The sequence below is a fragment of the Nicotiana attenuata genome, unplaced genomic scaffold (genome assembly GCF_001879085.1).
Source record: "Nicotiana attenuata strain UT unplaced genomic scaffold, NIATTr2, whole genome shotgun sequence".
Classification (NCBI taxonomy): domain Eukaryota; kingdom Viridiplantae; phylum Streptophyta; class Magnoliopsida; order Solanales; family Solanaceae; genus Nicotiana; species Nicotiana attenuata.
The window spans coordinates 122,153-138,770 of NW_017671609.1; the positions used below are offsets into that span (position 1 = coordinate 122,153).

General features: G+C 38.8%; 1 protein-coding gene across 1 annotated transcript; it reads left to right on the plus strand.

Moving 5' to 3' along the window:
* Positions 1 to 10,560: 10,560 nt before the first annotated feature.
* LOC109209260 (serine/arginine-rich splicing factor SR45a) lies at positions 10,561 to 13,983 on the plus strand. The gene is made up of 7 exons (XM_019372495.1): positions 10,561 to 10,670; positions 10,817 to 10,836; positions 11,757 to 11,879; positions 11,969 to 12,068; positions 12,391 to 12,540; positions 13,362 to 13,431; positions 13,517 to 13,983. The coding sequence occupies exons 1-7, from the start codon at positions 10,668 to 10,670 to the stop codon at positions 13,705 to 13,707; spliced, it is 657 nt and encodes a 218-aa protein (XP_019228040.1). The 5' UTR covers positions 10,561 to 10,667; the 3' UTR covers positions 13,708 to 13,983.
* The last annotated feature ends 2,635 nt before the right edge of the window (positions 13,984 to 16,618 follow it).

Below are 16,618 nucleotides of genomic sequence, written 5' to 3' on the forward strand. Positions count from 1 at the left end.
TCTAACCTGCTTGGCACATCCATGCTGCACCGTGTCTCTGAGGACACACAAATGAGGATCATCATACTGCTGATCTCGGATACGCTCCAATAAAGACGAGCGAGCAACTGTGCAAGATAATATACGGCTGGGCTCAGAAACATCCAACCTCACGAACTGATTGGCCAAAGCCTGGACATCCAAAGCAAGTGGTCTCTCACCGACCGGAATATACGCAAGACTGCCCATACTGGCTGACTTCCTACTCAAAGCATCGGCCACCACATTGTCCTTCCGCGGATGATATAAGATGGTGATATCATAGTCCTTTAACAGCTCCAACCACCTCCTCTGCCTCTAATTTAGCTCCTTCTGCTTGAACAAGTATTGCAAACTCTTGTGGTCCGTGAACACCTCACATGCCACGCCATACAGATAATGCCTCCAAATCTTCAGCGCATGAATAATGGCTGCTAACTCCAGATCATGGACTGGATAGTTCTTCTCATGAATCTTCAACTGACGCAAAACATAGGCAATGACCTTACCATTTTGCATCAACACCGCACCAAGCCCAACACGAGATGCATCACAATAAATAGTATATGGGCCTGAACCTATGGGCAAAACCAACACGGGCGTCGTAGTCAAAGCTGTCTTGAGCTTCTGGAAGCTCGCTTCGCACTAATCCGGCCACCTAAACTGGGCACCCTTCTGGGTCATCCTGGTCATCGGGGCTGCAATAGATGAAAACCCCTCCACGAACTGACGATAATAGCCTGCCAAACCCAAGAAACTCCAATCTCTGTAGCTGATGTGGGTCGAGGCCAGTTCTTGACTGCCTCTATCTTCTTTGGATCTACCTGAATACCCTCTAATGAAACCACATGACCCAAGAAAACAACTGAACTCACACTTCGAAAACTTAGCATACCACTGACTATCTCTCAAAGTCTGAAGAACCACTCTCAGATGTTGCTCATGCTCCTCCTGACTGCAGGAATAAATGAAAATATCATCAATGAAGACTATCACGAACGAATCCAAGTAAGGCCTGAACACTCGATTCGTCAAATCCATGAAAGATGCTGGGGCATTCGTCAACCCGAATGACATCACCAAGAACTCATAATGACTGTACCGAGTGCGGAAAGCTGTCTTAGGAACATCGGATGCCCTAATCCTCAACTGATGGTAGCTAGATCTCAAGTCGATCTTAGAAAACACTTGGGCACCCTGAAGCTGGTCGAACAAATCATCAATCCTCGGCAATGGGTACTTATTCTTGATTGTGACCTTATTCAATTGCCGGTAATCAATACACATTCTCATCGATCCGTCCTTCTTCTTGACAAACAAAACTGGCGCACCCCATGGCGAGACACTGGGCCTAATGAAGCCCTTATCAAGCAAGTCTTGCCACTGCTCCTTCAACTCTTTCAACTCAGGCGGGGCCATACGATATGGCGGAATAGAAATGGGCTGAGTGCCCGGAGCCAGATTAATGCAAAAGTCAATATCCTTGTCGGGTGGCATACCCGATAGGTTTGAAGGAAATAACTCAGGAAACTCACGAACAACGGGCACAAAATCAATAGAAGGAACCTCGGCACTAGAATCACGAACATATGCCAAATAGGCCAAACACCCCTTCTCAACCATTCGTCGAGCCTTCATATATGAGATAACGCTACGGGTAGAATGAACAGGAGTCCCTCTCCACTCTAAATGAGGTAGACCCGGTAAGGCTAAGGTCACAGTCTTGGCATGACAATCCAAGATGGCGTGGTAAGGTGATAACCAGTCCATCCCCAGTATGACATCAAAATCAACCATGTCCAACAGTAATAAGTCTACTCGGGTCTCAAGACCCCCAATCACAACCACGCAAGAACGATGAACACGATCTGCCACAATAGAATTACCCACGGGTGTAGACATATAAACAGGAGCACTCAAAGAATCACTAGGCATAACCAAATACGGTGCAAAATAAGATGACATATAAGAGTGTGTAGACCTTGGATCAAATAGCACTGAAGTATCTCTACTACAAACCAGAACAGTACCTGTGATAACTGCATCGGAAGCCTCAGCCTCAAGCCTGGCTGGAAGAGCATAACATCGGGGCTGGGCCCCACCACTCTAAACTACATCTATGGGACGGCCTACTGCTGGCTTGCCTCCACGTCTAGCGGTCTGACCTCCACCTCTAATACCTCTACCTCCACCTCTAGCACCTCTACCTCCACTTCTAGCTGGCTGAGCGGGATGTGGAACACTCGGTGCCTAAACCATGGCACGGGAACCCTGATGCTAAGAGCTGCTCGATGTCCGAGGGCAAAATCTAGCAATGTGACTTATTTCACCACAAGTATAACAAGCCCTCGGCTGCTGAGAATGCTGACCCTGATGGACTGAATGAGTCCCTCAATGAACCTCCTCACTCTCTTTCTCTCTCTATCAGTAGGAAGAAACTTCTCCAAAAGCAGCTGAGAAATCTGATCCCAAGTCAAAGCTGGTGACCCAACTGGTCTAGCCAAACGAATCTCTCTACCAAGTCTCCGAAGATGTAGCTAATTTATCACCGGTCTGTGTTGCTGCTCGCTAAAGAAGCGGTGCGTGACCTTGCCATTCGCAAAGGAACAAAAGTGGAAGTTCAACTAGCATTGAGAAATCAAGTCGCACGACAGGAAAGAATAGATGTGAAGTTTTTCCTAACTCTGTAGCCTCTGGGGGATAAATACAGACGTCTCCGTACCGATGCCTCAGACTCTACTAAGCTTGTCTGTGAGTTGAGAGACCTATGTAACCTAGAGCTCTGATACCAACTTGTCACGACCCGGATTTCCCACCCTCGGGAGTCATGATGGCGCCTACTAGTGAAAGCTAGGCAAGCCAATCAACTGAATTATTTGCCTTGTTTCCATTTTTAAATTCGTTAACAGTTATAATCCAACAGTTAATAATCAACAAAATTTAACAAGCGGAAGACTTAATTTCAAGTTTTAATAACACTGCTAATACCATTCCATAACCAATCAACCCAAGACTGGTGTCACAACTTCACAGACTGTCTAAGATTACTACAAGTAAAGGTCTGAAAGAAATAATACAACACTGTATCTAGAAATACAAGAAAGAAACAGGAATAATAGCTAGAAGGAGAAGCCAAGGCCTGCGGACGCCTGCAGGACTACCTCGGGTCGCTTGATGGACCAGAAGCAGCAACCTCACTGCGGTCCGAAATCTACAACACTGGGATCTGCACAAAAGAGTGGAGAGTGTAGTATCAGCACAACCGACGCCATGTGCTGGTAAGTGCCTAGCCTAACCTTGGCGAAGTAGTGACGAGGCTAAGACCAGACTACCAAAATAAACCTGTGCAGTTAAATCATATACAACGAAACAATACAAGTAGAAATGTATAGCTAAGGATGGGAGAGGGAAAAACATGTTGCGGGGACATCGAATAAAAACAGAAGAACAACGAATAAATATAAGGATCACCACAGTTCAATTGAAGATAGGAAGGGGGATCATGCTGCGGGGTACAACAAGTATCAACAGAAAACCAACAATTAAATGTAGAGAATCCATAACTCGGTTATCAATAAAAATCAAGAAATTCAAAGACAAGTGCACGGCATCACCCTTCGTGCTTTAACAGTCTCTCACCAAAACAATGCACGGCATCACCCTTCGTGCTTTAACAGTCTCTCACCAAAATAATACATGGCATCACCCTTCGTGCTTTACACTCGTCCTCACCCAAGCAACAATCACAAGCAATTTGGGCAAAGGAATCGATAACATCACAATAAAATCAAGTAACAAGAGGAAATCACTAATTAAGCGTAAAGAACACCATAACTTAATCACCAGTAAAATCAGGAAAATCAAGGACAAGTGCACGACATCACCCTTCGTGCTTTTACTCTCGTCCTCACCATGAAAATCAGTATAATTGGCACGACATCAACCTTCATGCTTTTACCTCCCATAATCACTCATATAAAGGCACGGAATGGTACATCGTGTGGCACGGCATCACCCTTCGTGCTTTTACACTCTTCCTCACAAAATCATACACGGCATCACCCTTCGTGCTTTAACACTCTTCCTCACCCAAACAACAAACACAAATAATAAGGTCAAGGAATTAAATAGAATCACCAAATAGCACATAGCAAATAGGACACAACTCCTAATCCCTCAAGCTAAGGTTAGACTAAACACTTACCTCGATGCCTCGAACACTGTTCAAGCCTCAACTATCGCTTTACCTCTTGATTCCACCACCAACTCGCTTGTATCTAGCCACAAGTTACTTAATTATATCAATAAATGCTAAATGAATCAATTCTAATGCATGAAAATAAGTTTTCTAAAGTTTTTCCGAAAAAGTCAAAAATCGACCCTGGGCCCACATGGTCAAAACCCGAGGTTCGAACCAAAACCCGACTACCCATTCACCCACGAACTCAAATATACAATTTGTTTTGAAATCGGACCTCAAATCGAGGTCCAAATCCCCAAAATTTGAAAAACCTAGGTTCTACCCAAAATACCCAATTTCTCCCATGAAAACCATTGATTTTGAGTTGAAATCATGTGAAAAGATGTTAGGGATTGAAGAAAACTAGTTAGAAACAACTTACAATTGATTTAGAGAAGAAATTTTCTTTGGAAAATCGCCCAAGAGAGTTTATGTTTTGAGAAGATGTGAAAATGGCTGAAAATGCGTCTAAGTGTGAATTAACTGGTCTTTGATATCGCAATTGCGACCAGGGTTCGCAATTGCGAACCCAGACTCTGCTATGCTCGCATTTGCGAAGTGACTTTCGCATTTGCGAAGTCGCTTTTGCGAAAATTCTGTGAAAATTCTGTCGCATTTGCGACGACAGGCCTCAACTGGGGACATCGCATTTGCGATTAATTCCTCGCATTTGCGAGGTTATGCTGGCCTGGGCTCTTTCGCATTTGCGACATAGCCTTCGCATTTGCGAGCCAGGCTTCGCAAATGCGAAGCCTGCAGGCCTGCGACACCCCAGTTCAAATCTGCAACACCCTAAGTCAAAATTCCACTCTGTGGCCTATCCAAAACTCACCCGAGCCCTCGGGGCTCTAAATCAAACATGCACACCAACCTACAAACATCATACGGACTTGCTCGTGCATTCAAATCACCAAAACAGCATCAACAACTATGAATTTAGCATCAAAATCATGAAATCACTTAAGAACATCAAATTTTCCAATTTTCTCAAATAAGGTCCGATTCACGTCATTTCAAGTCCATTTCTCACCAAACTTCATAGACTCAACTTAAATCACATATAAGTCCTGCACCGGGATCCGAATCCAAAATACGGGCCCGATACCATCAAATTTCAAATGCATTTCATTTTCAAAGACTCATATATTTTTCAGAAAATAATTTTCTTTAAAAATTCATTTCTTGGGCTTGGGACCTCGGAATCCGATCCCGGGCATACGCCCAAGTCCCATATTTTCTTACGGACCTCTCGGGATCGTCGAAACACGGATGCGGGTCCGTTTGCTCAAAATGTTGACTGAAGTCAACTTAAATTCATTTTTAAGGGCAAAATTCATCATTTTCCACAGTTTTTCATATAATGGCTTTATGGCTACGCGCCCGGAATATGCACACAAATCGAGGTGAGGTAAAAAGGAGGTTTTTAGGCCTCGAAACACTGAATTTGTTTCTAAAACAAGTGATGACTTTTTGGGTCATCACATCTCTGTGTTTAGGGCTTCTACGGTTACCCTTGCCAATTGAGCCGGATTCTGGACAATCAGCGTCACCGGTTGGCTTCCCTGGGTGAAATTGTAGGTTAATACCTGGCCCTGTAGTGCCACCTCCATCCAGGATGCCGATACGTGGTCCTGTGATAGTGGTAGCGTGGTGATAAGGGAGGGCGGCACTTGTTTTTTTTTCCATTCTTGTGTTTTTGGATTTACTACTTTTAGTAATGGGGGTGATTAAACTAATGGGCTGAGCCATTATTGTGACCCTTGATGTCAAATCTTGGTCAGTGGAGGAGGCAGTGTTATTGTGCCTGGGGAGGGGGGTTGTGAATTAATTAGGGATCTTGTGGAGTGGACGGTGAGTGTCTTTTCACCTGAATTGGAGGGTGGTTCCTGAAGAGGCACTTAAGTGTTCATGGTGACTATTGAGATTTCCCCATTAGAGGTTATCTCAGAGATAGTGGTAGGGGTAACGTAGGCGAGGGTGTAGGGATTGATTTTTGGGCTGACAGCCTCCAATTGCGTAGGGGCCCCGATTGGTTAGGCGTGACTGACCCCATAGTCCATCACCCGAAAGTTGGGGTCTGCTGCCTCGTTTGATGGGCCAAAAGTAGGGGCCTTTTCTTGGGAAACTATTTGGGGGTCAAGAGTGGAGGGTGTGTCAGAGTCTTCGGTCCCCGTACCAGGTTTTCTTTTTGCATTCGTTTTGGGCTGGGACCGCGTTGGAGTGGTGGCCTGGTAATGGGGATGGGGCTTTCTTTGTTTATTGGGCCATTGGTCCTGCTGTATTGTTTTGGATTGGGTTTGCTTGCTTTTGAATTATACTAAACAGTTTGAGTTTATAGGAACTTACCTGAGATTGCGTCGAACATATTTAGCGGCATTCATTGAGCATGTGTTGTATGGTGTTGGTTGTTTGACGCTTCGCCAATCCTTTCTTTTTGCTTCTGTTGGCCTTGTTTTTTCTGTCTTGGGAAAGTAATTGTTTTCCATTTGTTTTCTTCGCCTTGTTCAGTAATTTTTTCTGAAGTCTCTGATGCTTTGATGGTACGAATGGTTGTGGCTTCCTGTAGTTGCAACCTTTTGAAGTGTGTCCAATTCTGCCACATGACGTGCATAGTGTGCCTTCCCCTTCGTAGATCACTACTTGTTTATGGTCTCCGATTATCACAGATGTTTCTACTGGTGTTTCTAGGGGTACTTGGATGCATATGCGTGCGTACCTTCCTCTGAAGGTAGAGAAGGTGCATGAGTCTATTTTTAGTAGTTTGCCCAGCTTCCTTCCCACTTTTCCAATATTTCTTTGTCGTAGAATTCCGTTGGGAATTGTGGGAGACGATTCCAGATAGCTGTGGTAGCTAGTGTGGCTTCTTGTGGTACGAATTTAGGTTCCCATTTACGTATTGAAAGGAAGTTCCCAGAAACAAACCATGGTCCTAGGTGCAGCGCCTTGACCATATTTTCCTCTAAGCTGAATTTGACAATGAAGAAGTCCCATCCTAGGTTAATCAAGATTAACTGTTCGGATGGTTTCCATAAGTCAATTAGTTTAGAGCGAAGATATTGGTATGGCATTCTACGCCCAAATACCTTTATGATTATAGAATAACGCCACGGGAGGTAGGTTCCCATTTACGTACTGAAAGGAAGTTCCCAGAAACAAACCATGGTCCTAGGTGCAGCGCCTTGACCATATTTTCCTCTAAGCTGAATTTGACAATGAAGAAGTCCCATCCTAGGTTAATCAAGATTAACTGTTCGGATGGTTTCCATAAGTCAATTAGTTTAGAGCGAAGATATTGGTGTGGCATTCTACGCCCAAATACCTTTATGATTACAGAATAACGCCACAGGATATAGAGACGTTTCTTGTCATCGTGGGATAGTGGGATTGATCCTTCAATGTTTTTCCCTTTATCATCTTCGATGAATGTGGGGACATCTTCCTCATAAAATTCATTTTGCTCATTAGCCGATTTATCCGGTAGCATTCCTTGTAGGAGTGTGATTTTGTTGTGTCTTCAACGTCCGTCTGGTTGTTTTTATTCGGTGGTTCCGGTGGGATGGGTGTTATGATCATGGTTGTATCCATGGTGTCAGGGATTATTTTTAGAGAGAGAATTTTTAGTCAGCGAACTGTTCTAATCCACTATACATATTACATAATAACACAAAAAGATTATTTTCTTCCATAATTGTAAGTGGCCACATACATGAATTCTTCCTTTTACTTTATAAGTTAGTGGACCCATAAGGTCACTAACAACTAGACATGGACTTCTACTGGTCTTTGCAAAAGGCCAACTAATATTACGGACATGGTGTAATGGTGATATTCAAAATTCGAGGGCGTACGGTACGGTACAATACGGTGTTTAGATATTCGATTTCTTAAAATGTTATACCAATATCATATCTAATTAAATTCGGTATGGTTCGGTTATTCTCCATTCGATTTCGGTTTATTCAGTCTGGTAACTTCGGTTTGTTCCGTTTAAATACTATCTAGTGCATAGAGTCATAGACTGTGATGTTATTAATTAAAGTACAAAACTAAAAATGTTTGTTGATAAATTTTTTATCCAAAATCAGAAAATATCAACCCAAAGAGAGAAAATTGTACATAAAAATAAATATATTTGATCATTAGAAATGTTTTGTTACTTGCTTAGAGTTAATTGATGAACTTAGAGACTAAAGAAAAGTAAAATTTTAGATTTTTTATATTTATGTTATAATTAATAATATGTGTATTGTGTAATATAATACATATTTTCGTACGATATCGATATTTCGGTATTTCATTTTAAAATACCAAATACCGTACCTAATACTATTTTTTTTAGAATTTAAACCAAATATCATACCGAATACCATAATATCGAATACCAAATACTATTTTTTTTGAATTCGGTACAGTAATTCAGTATTTACCAAATTATGCACAACCCTATTTAGAATTCTGGTTAATTAGGTTTGAAGTTTGATCTCTGGCGTTGTTTATTTTAGAAACAAATTATCCCAATATTAATTATTTAATGATTAATTATTTTGAGATTAGTTATCCTCGCCTTATAAAAAAAGGAGTACAATTTCGAGATAACTAAGAGCCCGTTTGGATTAGCTTATTTGAAGTACTTTCTCCGTTTCGCAATAAGTGTCCAATTTGCTTTTTCATTTTGGTTCAAAATAAGTGTCCAGTTATGTAATCAAGAAAGAATTCAATTTATTTTTACAAAATAACCCCTATGTACATATCCCTAAAAAGTTTTCTTACTCCTCACATTAAATGTTTAATTAGAGGTAGTTTAGTCATAGTAGGTATTTTTGTATAGAATTTAGTATTTTCTTAATGGACGCGCTAAAAGCAAATTGGACACTTATTGTGAACCGGAGGGAGTAGCTCATAAGTATTATGTGCTGAAAAACACTTTTAAGTACTGAAACTGATTTAATAAATAAACAGTTACGTGTTTGGGTACAAGTGCTGAAATTGATAATAAGTTGCGGCAATATTTGATAAAAAAGTGTTGATAAGCTCTTTTTCTGTTAAAATGACTTAAATAACCTTAAAACTGTTTAAACTTATTAGGGCGTAATTTTTTCAAAGTTTTAGATTCTAGACCGATTCAAATACAAAATATTTTATTTATCATTTTATTTTAAATACAACAGTGCTTAGATAAGATAATTTTTATGATAAATATAATTTATTTTATGATAAGCATATAATATAATCATAAGTTATAATATAATTCCTGGGTATAGATCACCTTTGTTAGGGAGCGCTTTACCCTCAATGTGGGATTTTCCAGCGCGAATCCGGATTAGTCTGGCCCCAATGGGGATACCAGATACCGAGTGAGAAATCAAAAAAGTTATAATATAATTAATAAATTAACAAAAGTTTCTCAGTAAAATTAAATCTAAATAAGATAAAATATTTGAAGAGAAACAAACACGTCTTCATCACCACACACTTAGAAAGCAATACACCAAAAATTTGATATGTCCTCATTTATTACATACAGTTCAAAGATTAATACACAATAATATAGATACAAATATACAACGGAATAGACAATTTGCTTATCTTAAATAGTTATGTTAAAAAATACCTGAGGCAGTGAGTATCTATATAGGAGTTTTGTTCTAAAAATAAATATTTTACCGTTAAAATAATAAAAAATCTTGGTCAAACTTAAAATGCTTATAAGCTAAAAATTAATAAGGTGGGGTGATCATTTTATGACTTTTGACTTATAAGCATTTGGCTTATAAGCACTTTTAACTTTACCAAACTGTAAATAAACCAAAAAGTGTTTATAAACTAGTTTGATCAGTTTATAAGCTTAACCAAACACCCTCTAATTCCAATATTAATTAGAACATAATTTTATCCCAATCAAACATTCATCTCAAATTTAATCCCAAGATTAAGAGGGTGTTTGGCTAAGCTTATAAGCTGGTCAAACTGGCTTATAAGCACTTTTTGGCTTATCACGGGTTGGTAATATTAAAAGTGCTTATAAGTTAAGTGCTTATAAGCCAAAAGCCATAAGTTGGTATCCCCCAACTTATCAAATTTCAGCTTATAAGCATTTTAAGTTTGACCAAAATATTTATTATTCTATCCCTAAAATACTTCTTTTTAAAACAAAACTCTTCATATACCTAGTTCTTTAGCTGCATAGCATTAATTTTAGTACTTTTATCCAAATACATAACTGCTTATTTTCTAAATGAGCTTCGACACTTAAAATTGCTTTTGAAGGCCTAATGCTTATCGGCTACTCTAAAAAAGTAACTCTAATTCTTTTCCCTCGTATTAGCTCATCGTTCTTCGAAAGTCGATTCAGCAGCAAAATCCTTTCTCCTCCATTTTGGGGATTTAGGGTTCGGTTCTTTCTCCTGAAATGGCAAGCTGTCTTTCCCTCTTTCTTCTTCCAGTATCATTCTACTGCGAACATATGTGTTATATGAATTGCATCATTCAGTAACTCTTTTTTTAATTCCTAATTAATTGTGGAAACAACAAATTTATGATCTTTATGATTCCTTGCAGGCTGATTCTCCTCGCAAAAGGTACAAATCGGTTTCTCTAGCTAAGTTCCATACCTGTCTTTTTTATTTTTTTGCTGTATGTTCGTTGAAGCGCCTTGCTCCCACTCCGTCTTAACTTTCGTTAATTGCAATTTTTTATCCTTAGGGTGTTTCATCTGTTATTTCTGATTGTTTCTTTTTTCATTTTGGTTTGCTGTCCTTGTGAAGGGTGAATACATGACTAATTTTAAATGCTCTCATATGTGTATATACTAATTTGTCTATTTACCAAATTGTCTCAAGTTGACAAGCTTTTAGCTGGTTAAGGCAAATTGTCTATTAATTTAAGCATATGTAGCTCATTTTTTCTGTGTTAATGAGCTACATAGACAAATTTTAAAAAAATAGGCAAGTGTATGTAGCTCTTTTTTTATCAAATTAAAAACAACAATAATGTGTTATCAGGGAATAGTGGTAGCAAGTCACTGTCATTCATCCTATACATTTCTTTTGCAATGGAAAATAAGGTTCAACTTAAAGCAAAAATTTCCAAATGAAGTGTCTCACTATATGGTCTTCGTAGGTCCTCATCCATATTGAATAAAATGATTTTCGGCTAGGTCTTTCTTGAGTTTTGTGTGTGATCACGATAGAAAGTCAATCTATGGATCAACGTATAATTGCTAAGCATGTTTCCGGAGACATATATTCACAGTCTTAGCAATGCATCTCTATTATCTTTTTTTGTACACAAGTAAAATCTCCGATGCATTTTCTTTTAAGGCACCAACGTTACTTGTATTAATTTTCATGGAAGTTTTATGAGCTACATATGCTTGCAAAAGATGCCATCGTTACTCAAGGAACCATCTTAAAGACACATGTCGTTGTTGTCAAATTTTTTGCGGGTTCAACTGATTAGGACTGAACTGGCTCGATGTTGTATTTTCTGGACTCCCCAGGTATTCCCGCTCTCCTTCTCCTTGGGAAGAAAAGTCAAGATCTCGCTCTCGATCAAGGTCTAGATCCCGATCCAGATCATGGTCAAGGCCAAGAGGAAGGTCCAGGTCCAAAAGTCAAGGAAGGTTGAGTGGATTTTTAGCTTTACTCCACCTTCTTTATGTTAACAGCTTCTTTTGGGTTACTCTGATTTTTTCCTCCATGAGTTATTTAGGGCTGAAGTTTCTAATCCTGGAAACACACTCTATGTGACTGGATTATCTACAAGGGTCACTGAAAGGGACCTTGAGGAGCATTTCTCAAAGGAAGGAAAGGTTGGTTTTTGGTTTACATATTAGCAAGTTGTTTTCTGATTCGCCTGGTTCTGTTTCTGCAATATTTCTGTGCTCATACCAAGGTTTTCTCTCTCTCAAAATCATCTGTATTGTATCTACTCTTTATAATGAAAGTTTTTTCATTTATGATGATAATCTCAGCAACAACCAGTTTTTTTTGGAGTTTATTGTATGAGCAAAGTCTTGTCAATTCATTTGTCGAGACATTGATGTGTTGTGGCATTTTGACTGGAATCATTTCTCATTGTTTATACTTTTAAGACTTGCTGTTGAAGTTTCTCTTTTACTTTATGTTAACTAGGTGAAGTCAGTTTTTCTGGTTGTGGAGCCCCGTTCTCGTATCTCTCGTGGTTTTGCTTTTATAACAATGGACAGTCTTGAGGATGCTAACCGCTGCATTAAGAACCTTAACCAGTCTGTCCTTGAAGGCCGGTACATAACAGTGGAGAAGGTGAGCTACTTCTACCTTGATTCGTGAACCATGTTCTGTTGGGTTGCTTATCTGTTTCCATGACTTGGAGGTTTTCTGGCTATATTCAGAAGACATTACCTCAGCTGTGTTGGCAGCAATCAAAGATGATACAGTTCTTCCCTTGCAACATTATATTCACTCAACTTGATCAATGGCCCGCTAAAACAGCTTTTCACATGCATCTCATCAGCTAAACATAGCAACTATATTGCCCAAGAACTATACAACCTCAGCAAATACTTTCAACTCAACTAATCAACGGTCATTATCAACAATCTAATCAGGCTTTTATGGTATCTCAACCCGGCGATTGTTCTATCTCCATCTTTTTAGCTGTTATAAGACGTGCAAAAATATTTAAGCTGCTTTACTGTACGACTAGTGTGATCTTATATTTCTTAGTATTCTTCGTCAAAGATATAACATTTCTTAGTAATGGACATTGTTATGTGCTTCTGCCGCCTTCCTCACCATTATCTCCAGGTATGAAGAGGTACTTAGAAGACTTAGATTTTTGTTGCCAGAATAGTTGAATGTAATGTTCTTCCATTACAAGGAGCGCATTTCCTATTCCTGTTTGTTCTGGATGTAGACATCATATCAGATTTTAGAGAATAAGACAATATATCTGTTTTTCAGTCTTGAAGAAAATGCCGATGATTTGGAAATGTTATATTTCTTCCATTACAAGGAGTACATTATCTAGAATACAGTACCCGGTCTGGACAACCCATTTGTTCCTGTATGTTAACATCATAAGTTCAGATTTTACATAATGAAATAATATATTTGTTTTCCAGTCCCGTAGAAAACGCCCAAGGACTCCAACACCTGGTCATTATCTTGGACTTGAGAGCACACGGGGTGATGGTAAGCTTCTGATGCTATGTAAGTTCGTATTCTATCTTCTGACTAAATTATGGAATCTCTCAAGTTTTCATTGCTTTGGCCAAAGGTTATCGTGGTGATCGTGGTAGGTATCGTGACCGTGATGAATATGGGTATCGAAGACCTCCAAGGCGCTCGCCATATAGAGGTGTCCGAGGTTATTCTCCTGGGCGTTCTCCTTATGCTGGAAGGTCAAGACGTCTGCGATCCCGGTCATATTCTCCTTATGAGAGGAACTATCATCGTGGTTCTAGATAGGGGTTTCACAAGGCATATATTGTTAACTCTTTGTCGATGAAAACTGCTTGTAAGGATCTATAAGTTTGATGTGGACTAGAATTGAGGGTGTAAGGTGTTACAGTAGCAGTGAATGAATGTTGTACTTGTATGTGTGATGTGCCGTCACCTATCCCTATCATTAGCTTATTCCTGTAATGTCGATAAAGCTGTAATCTTTCTGAAGCTCTCCTTCGTTACATGTCATTTTGTTGTTGGCGTGGACTTAGCGGTGGTTTAAGAAATCTGTTGGTTCAATTTTTCCTGCCTAGTGACTTTCTGACGTGGTTTGGCTTGTCACGGTTATCGCCCTTGTACCTACGGACAACAGAGATTTGATTTTTTTCCCCCATAAGATAACGGTGAGAAATTAATTATCTCGTTACTGAATTACTTGTAGTTATGATCGTTCTGCTTGAACATTTCTCATAATATTTATCGTCTTTTAGCAAAATGTCTATGGTTTTGGCGTCGTTGAGGTGGGTTGCCAAGATTCTTTTCTGTGGCATGTACGGGTGGTTGGAGGTTGGATCATAAGCGGGATTATCAACCTCTGTGTGTAAGCAGCAATTTTACCCCTGAGCTTGCGACTTGGATTACTACTTTGAAAAAGAAAACGTACACTTCACCTTCTAATTGCTTTCTGGTATGTCTTAGTTGAACGGTCGAACCAAATAGTGACCTGAACGGCCACTTATTTCGTTTATAGCCTTTGTTGCCTCTAGTAGGAGACGGAAAGAAGTAGGCAACAAGAAGAAAAGAAAAGCAACGAAAGTTGAGGCCGAGAATAGCGAATAGTGAGTTTTTACCATAGGATTTCACGTTAAAATGTTGGTGTAGTTTTATAGTTTTATTTGTCTCTTGGAATATTTTTTGTGACATAACAATCAACGGTGTTCTTTGGAAATGTGGCCTCCTTTATCCTTACCATTGTACCTTTACCACAAATCATGCATAAGCACCAATTGCAGGCACCGAGAGTGAGTTGCATGTATGTATCCTAATAAAAGTAATTACAACCCATATTGTTAATTGCAGGATGGTCCAACTCCAACCCCACTTGGCATTTGCATCATTCTGTTACAAACATAAGGATCGACAAGCTTATCAAGTTGTTGAAACAGCTTTCCAATGCTCATTAGTTAATCAGACATCGAACACAGCTGTTGAATATAGAAACGACAGATATATAGTAATTGATTCGATATGCTTTGCCTCTGGCTAACTCTTGTGTTTACGAGCCCGAAATTTCTTTGGTTTTGAACTCAGTTTAACAAGAAATCTCATATAGTCAACAAGAATATCCTAGATTTTCTAATGAGCACATCTAAGTATTTAATTTTGTTGACAAATGTCGATTTTTCACTCTATTTAAACTGAATTCGTTGGTAGAAAATGTCCCGGACTTGCATAATCACGAATTTTTATGAGAATAGATGGACTACTCTCATAATGTTTCATATTTATATGACCTTTCTTTTAGTTAGTGCATTCAATATTCCTAACTTACTAGCCCGACTCGAACTTACATCGTGTAAAGTTCACTGTAACGGGTAGCCTACCACAAAAAGTTTTTTCACTCCCTAAGCTTGAATCAACATCATACTGAGTTATTTATATGGCCTAGTAGTTATTGAAAGAATCAACATCATCTCATCTGGTCATGAGCTTTTACTATTTTCGCAACAGCTTAAGCGAGACCCAAGTTAATCAAGCGAACGCTTGTGAACTGAAATTGTTATTTCAATGTTGGAATTATATTTTTTATTTTGAACAGACGGTTTTTAATATAGAAGAATAAGAAAAGGAAATTATTATTATTATTATAAAAAATAAATACGAAATGCTTCAACCAGCCGAGTCTCAGGAGCATGCGATGCACGTTGTGGCGAGCTCTTGCCTTTGCTGGATCATGTGCTCCTTCCCATTTACTTTTGTCCAGGAGCTGCATTGCTTCACGCCAACCGTTTCCTTCACATGCCCTCATCACCGACATATGTGGAATTAATTTTATTGAATATTTAAATCAAACGTGTCTAAATAGAGTCAAATTTCTGTTAAAAATTCATACAGTCTATTTAAACTAATTTACAATTGAAATTTAGCTAGCGCTGGAACATGGTTTTGATTGAAACTTGAAAAAAAGTATTTTAGAATTTTTTTTTGAAAGTTGAAATTGTGTTTGTTTGGACATATATTTTATTTGAACAAAAGTTGAAGTTCTCTGAATGTGGAAGAAAAATTTTCACCCAAAAACTATCCTCAACAAAATTTTGGGAATTTGAAAGAAATTTCAACTTTTTTTTTTTCTTCAAAAATACATAATATTCCTTGAACAAATAATATTTTCTTAAAAAATTTGAATAAAGTTATACCAAACGGTAGCTTAGTGGTTTTTTTTTAGGTATTTTTATGTCACCCACGTCAATATGCGCTTGTCATGATACTGAAGTGCATTTTGCCAACAAGAGTGTTGACCTAAGAGGATCTTATCTTCTCGGCCTTTCTTTTTCCAACACGTTACAAACAAATTGACAAGAGAAATGATATAAACGTGAACACTCAACTTTAGCACGATTCCTTAAAAAATGGCAATTCGCAATTTATTTAAAAGTATGAAAAGGATTAAGCTTTATGCGAATTCAAATATGACATAAAAACTGTATATCAGTAAAAAATACACAAGAAATTCATAATTTTCTAATAAAAAATATCTACGAATAGCAACATGGTTAAACTATAGTTTTGGAATTGGGAAAGAGCTTCTCTTCCCCTTAGTATTCTAAAACCACTCTAACATCAACATCCTCCATTCTCTCGCCCAACAAGAAAGCGTCGTCTTTTTTCACCTAATTTTGTTTTATCCAAAATATCCAACCGCCCCCCCCCCCCC

What these genes read in the sequence shown, in the direction of transcription:
- LOC109209260 (XM_019372495.1), top strand. An exon ending in GCTGATTCTCCTCGCAAAAG is followed by an intron (nt 10,837 to 11,756) that starts GTACAAATCGGT and finishes TGGACTCCCCAG; the next exon opens with GTATTCCCGCTCTCCTTCTC. An exon ending in AGGTCCAAAAGTCAAGGAAG is followed by an intron (nt 11,880 to 11,968) that starts GTTGAGTGGATT and finishes TGAGTTATTTAG; the next exon opens with GGCTGAAGTTTCTAATCCTG.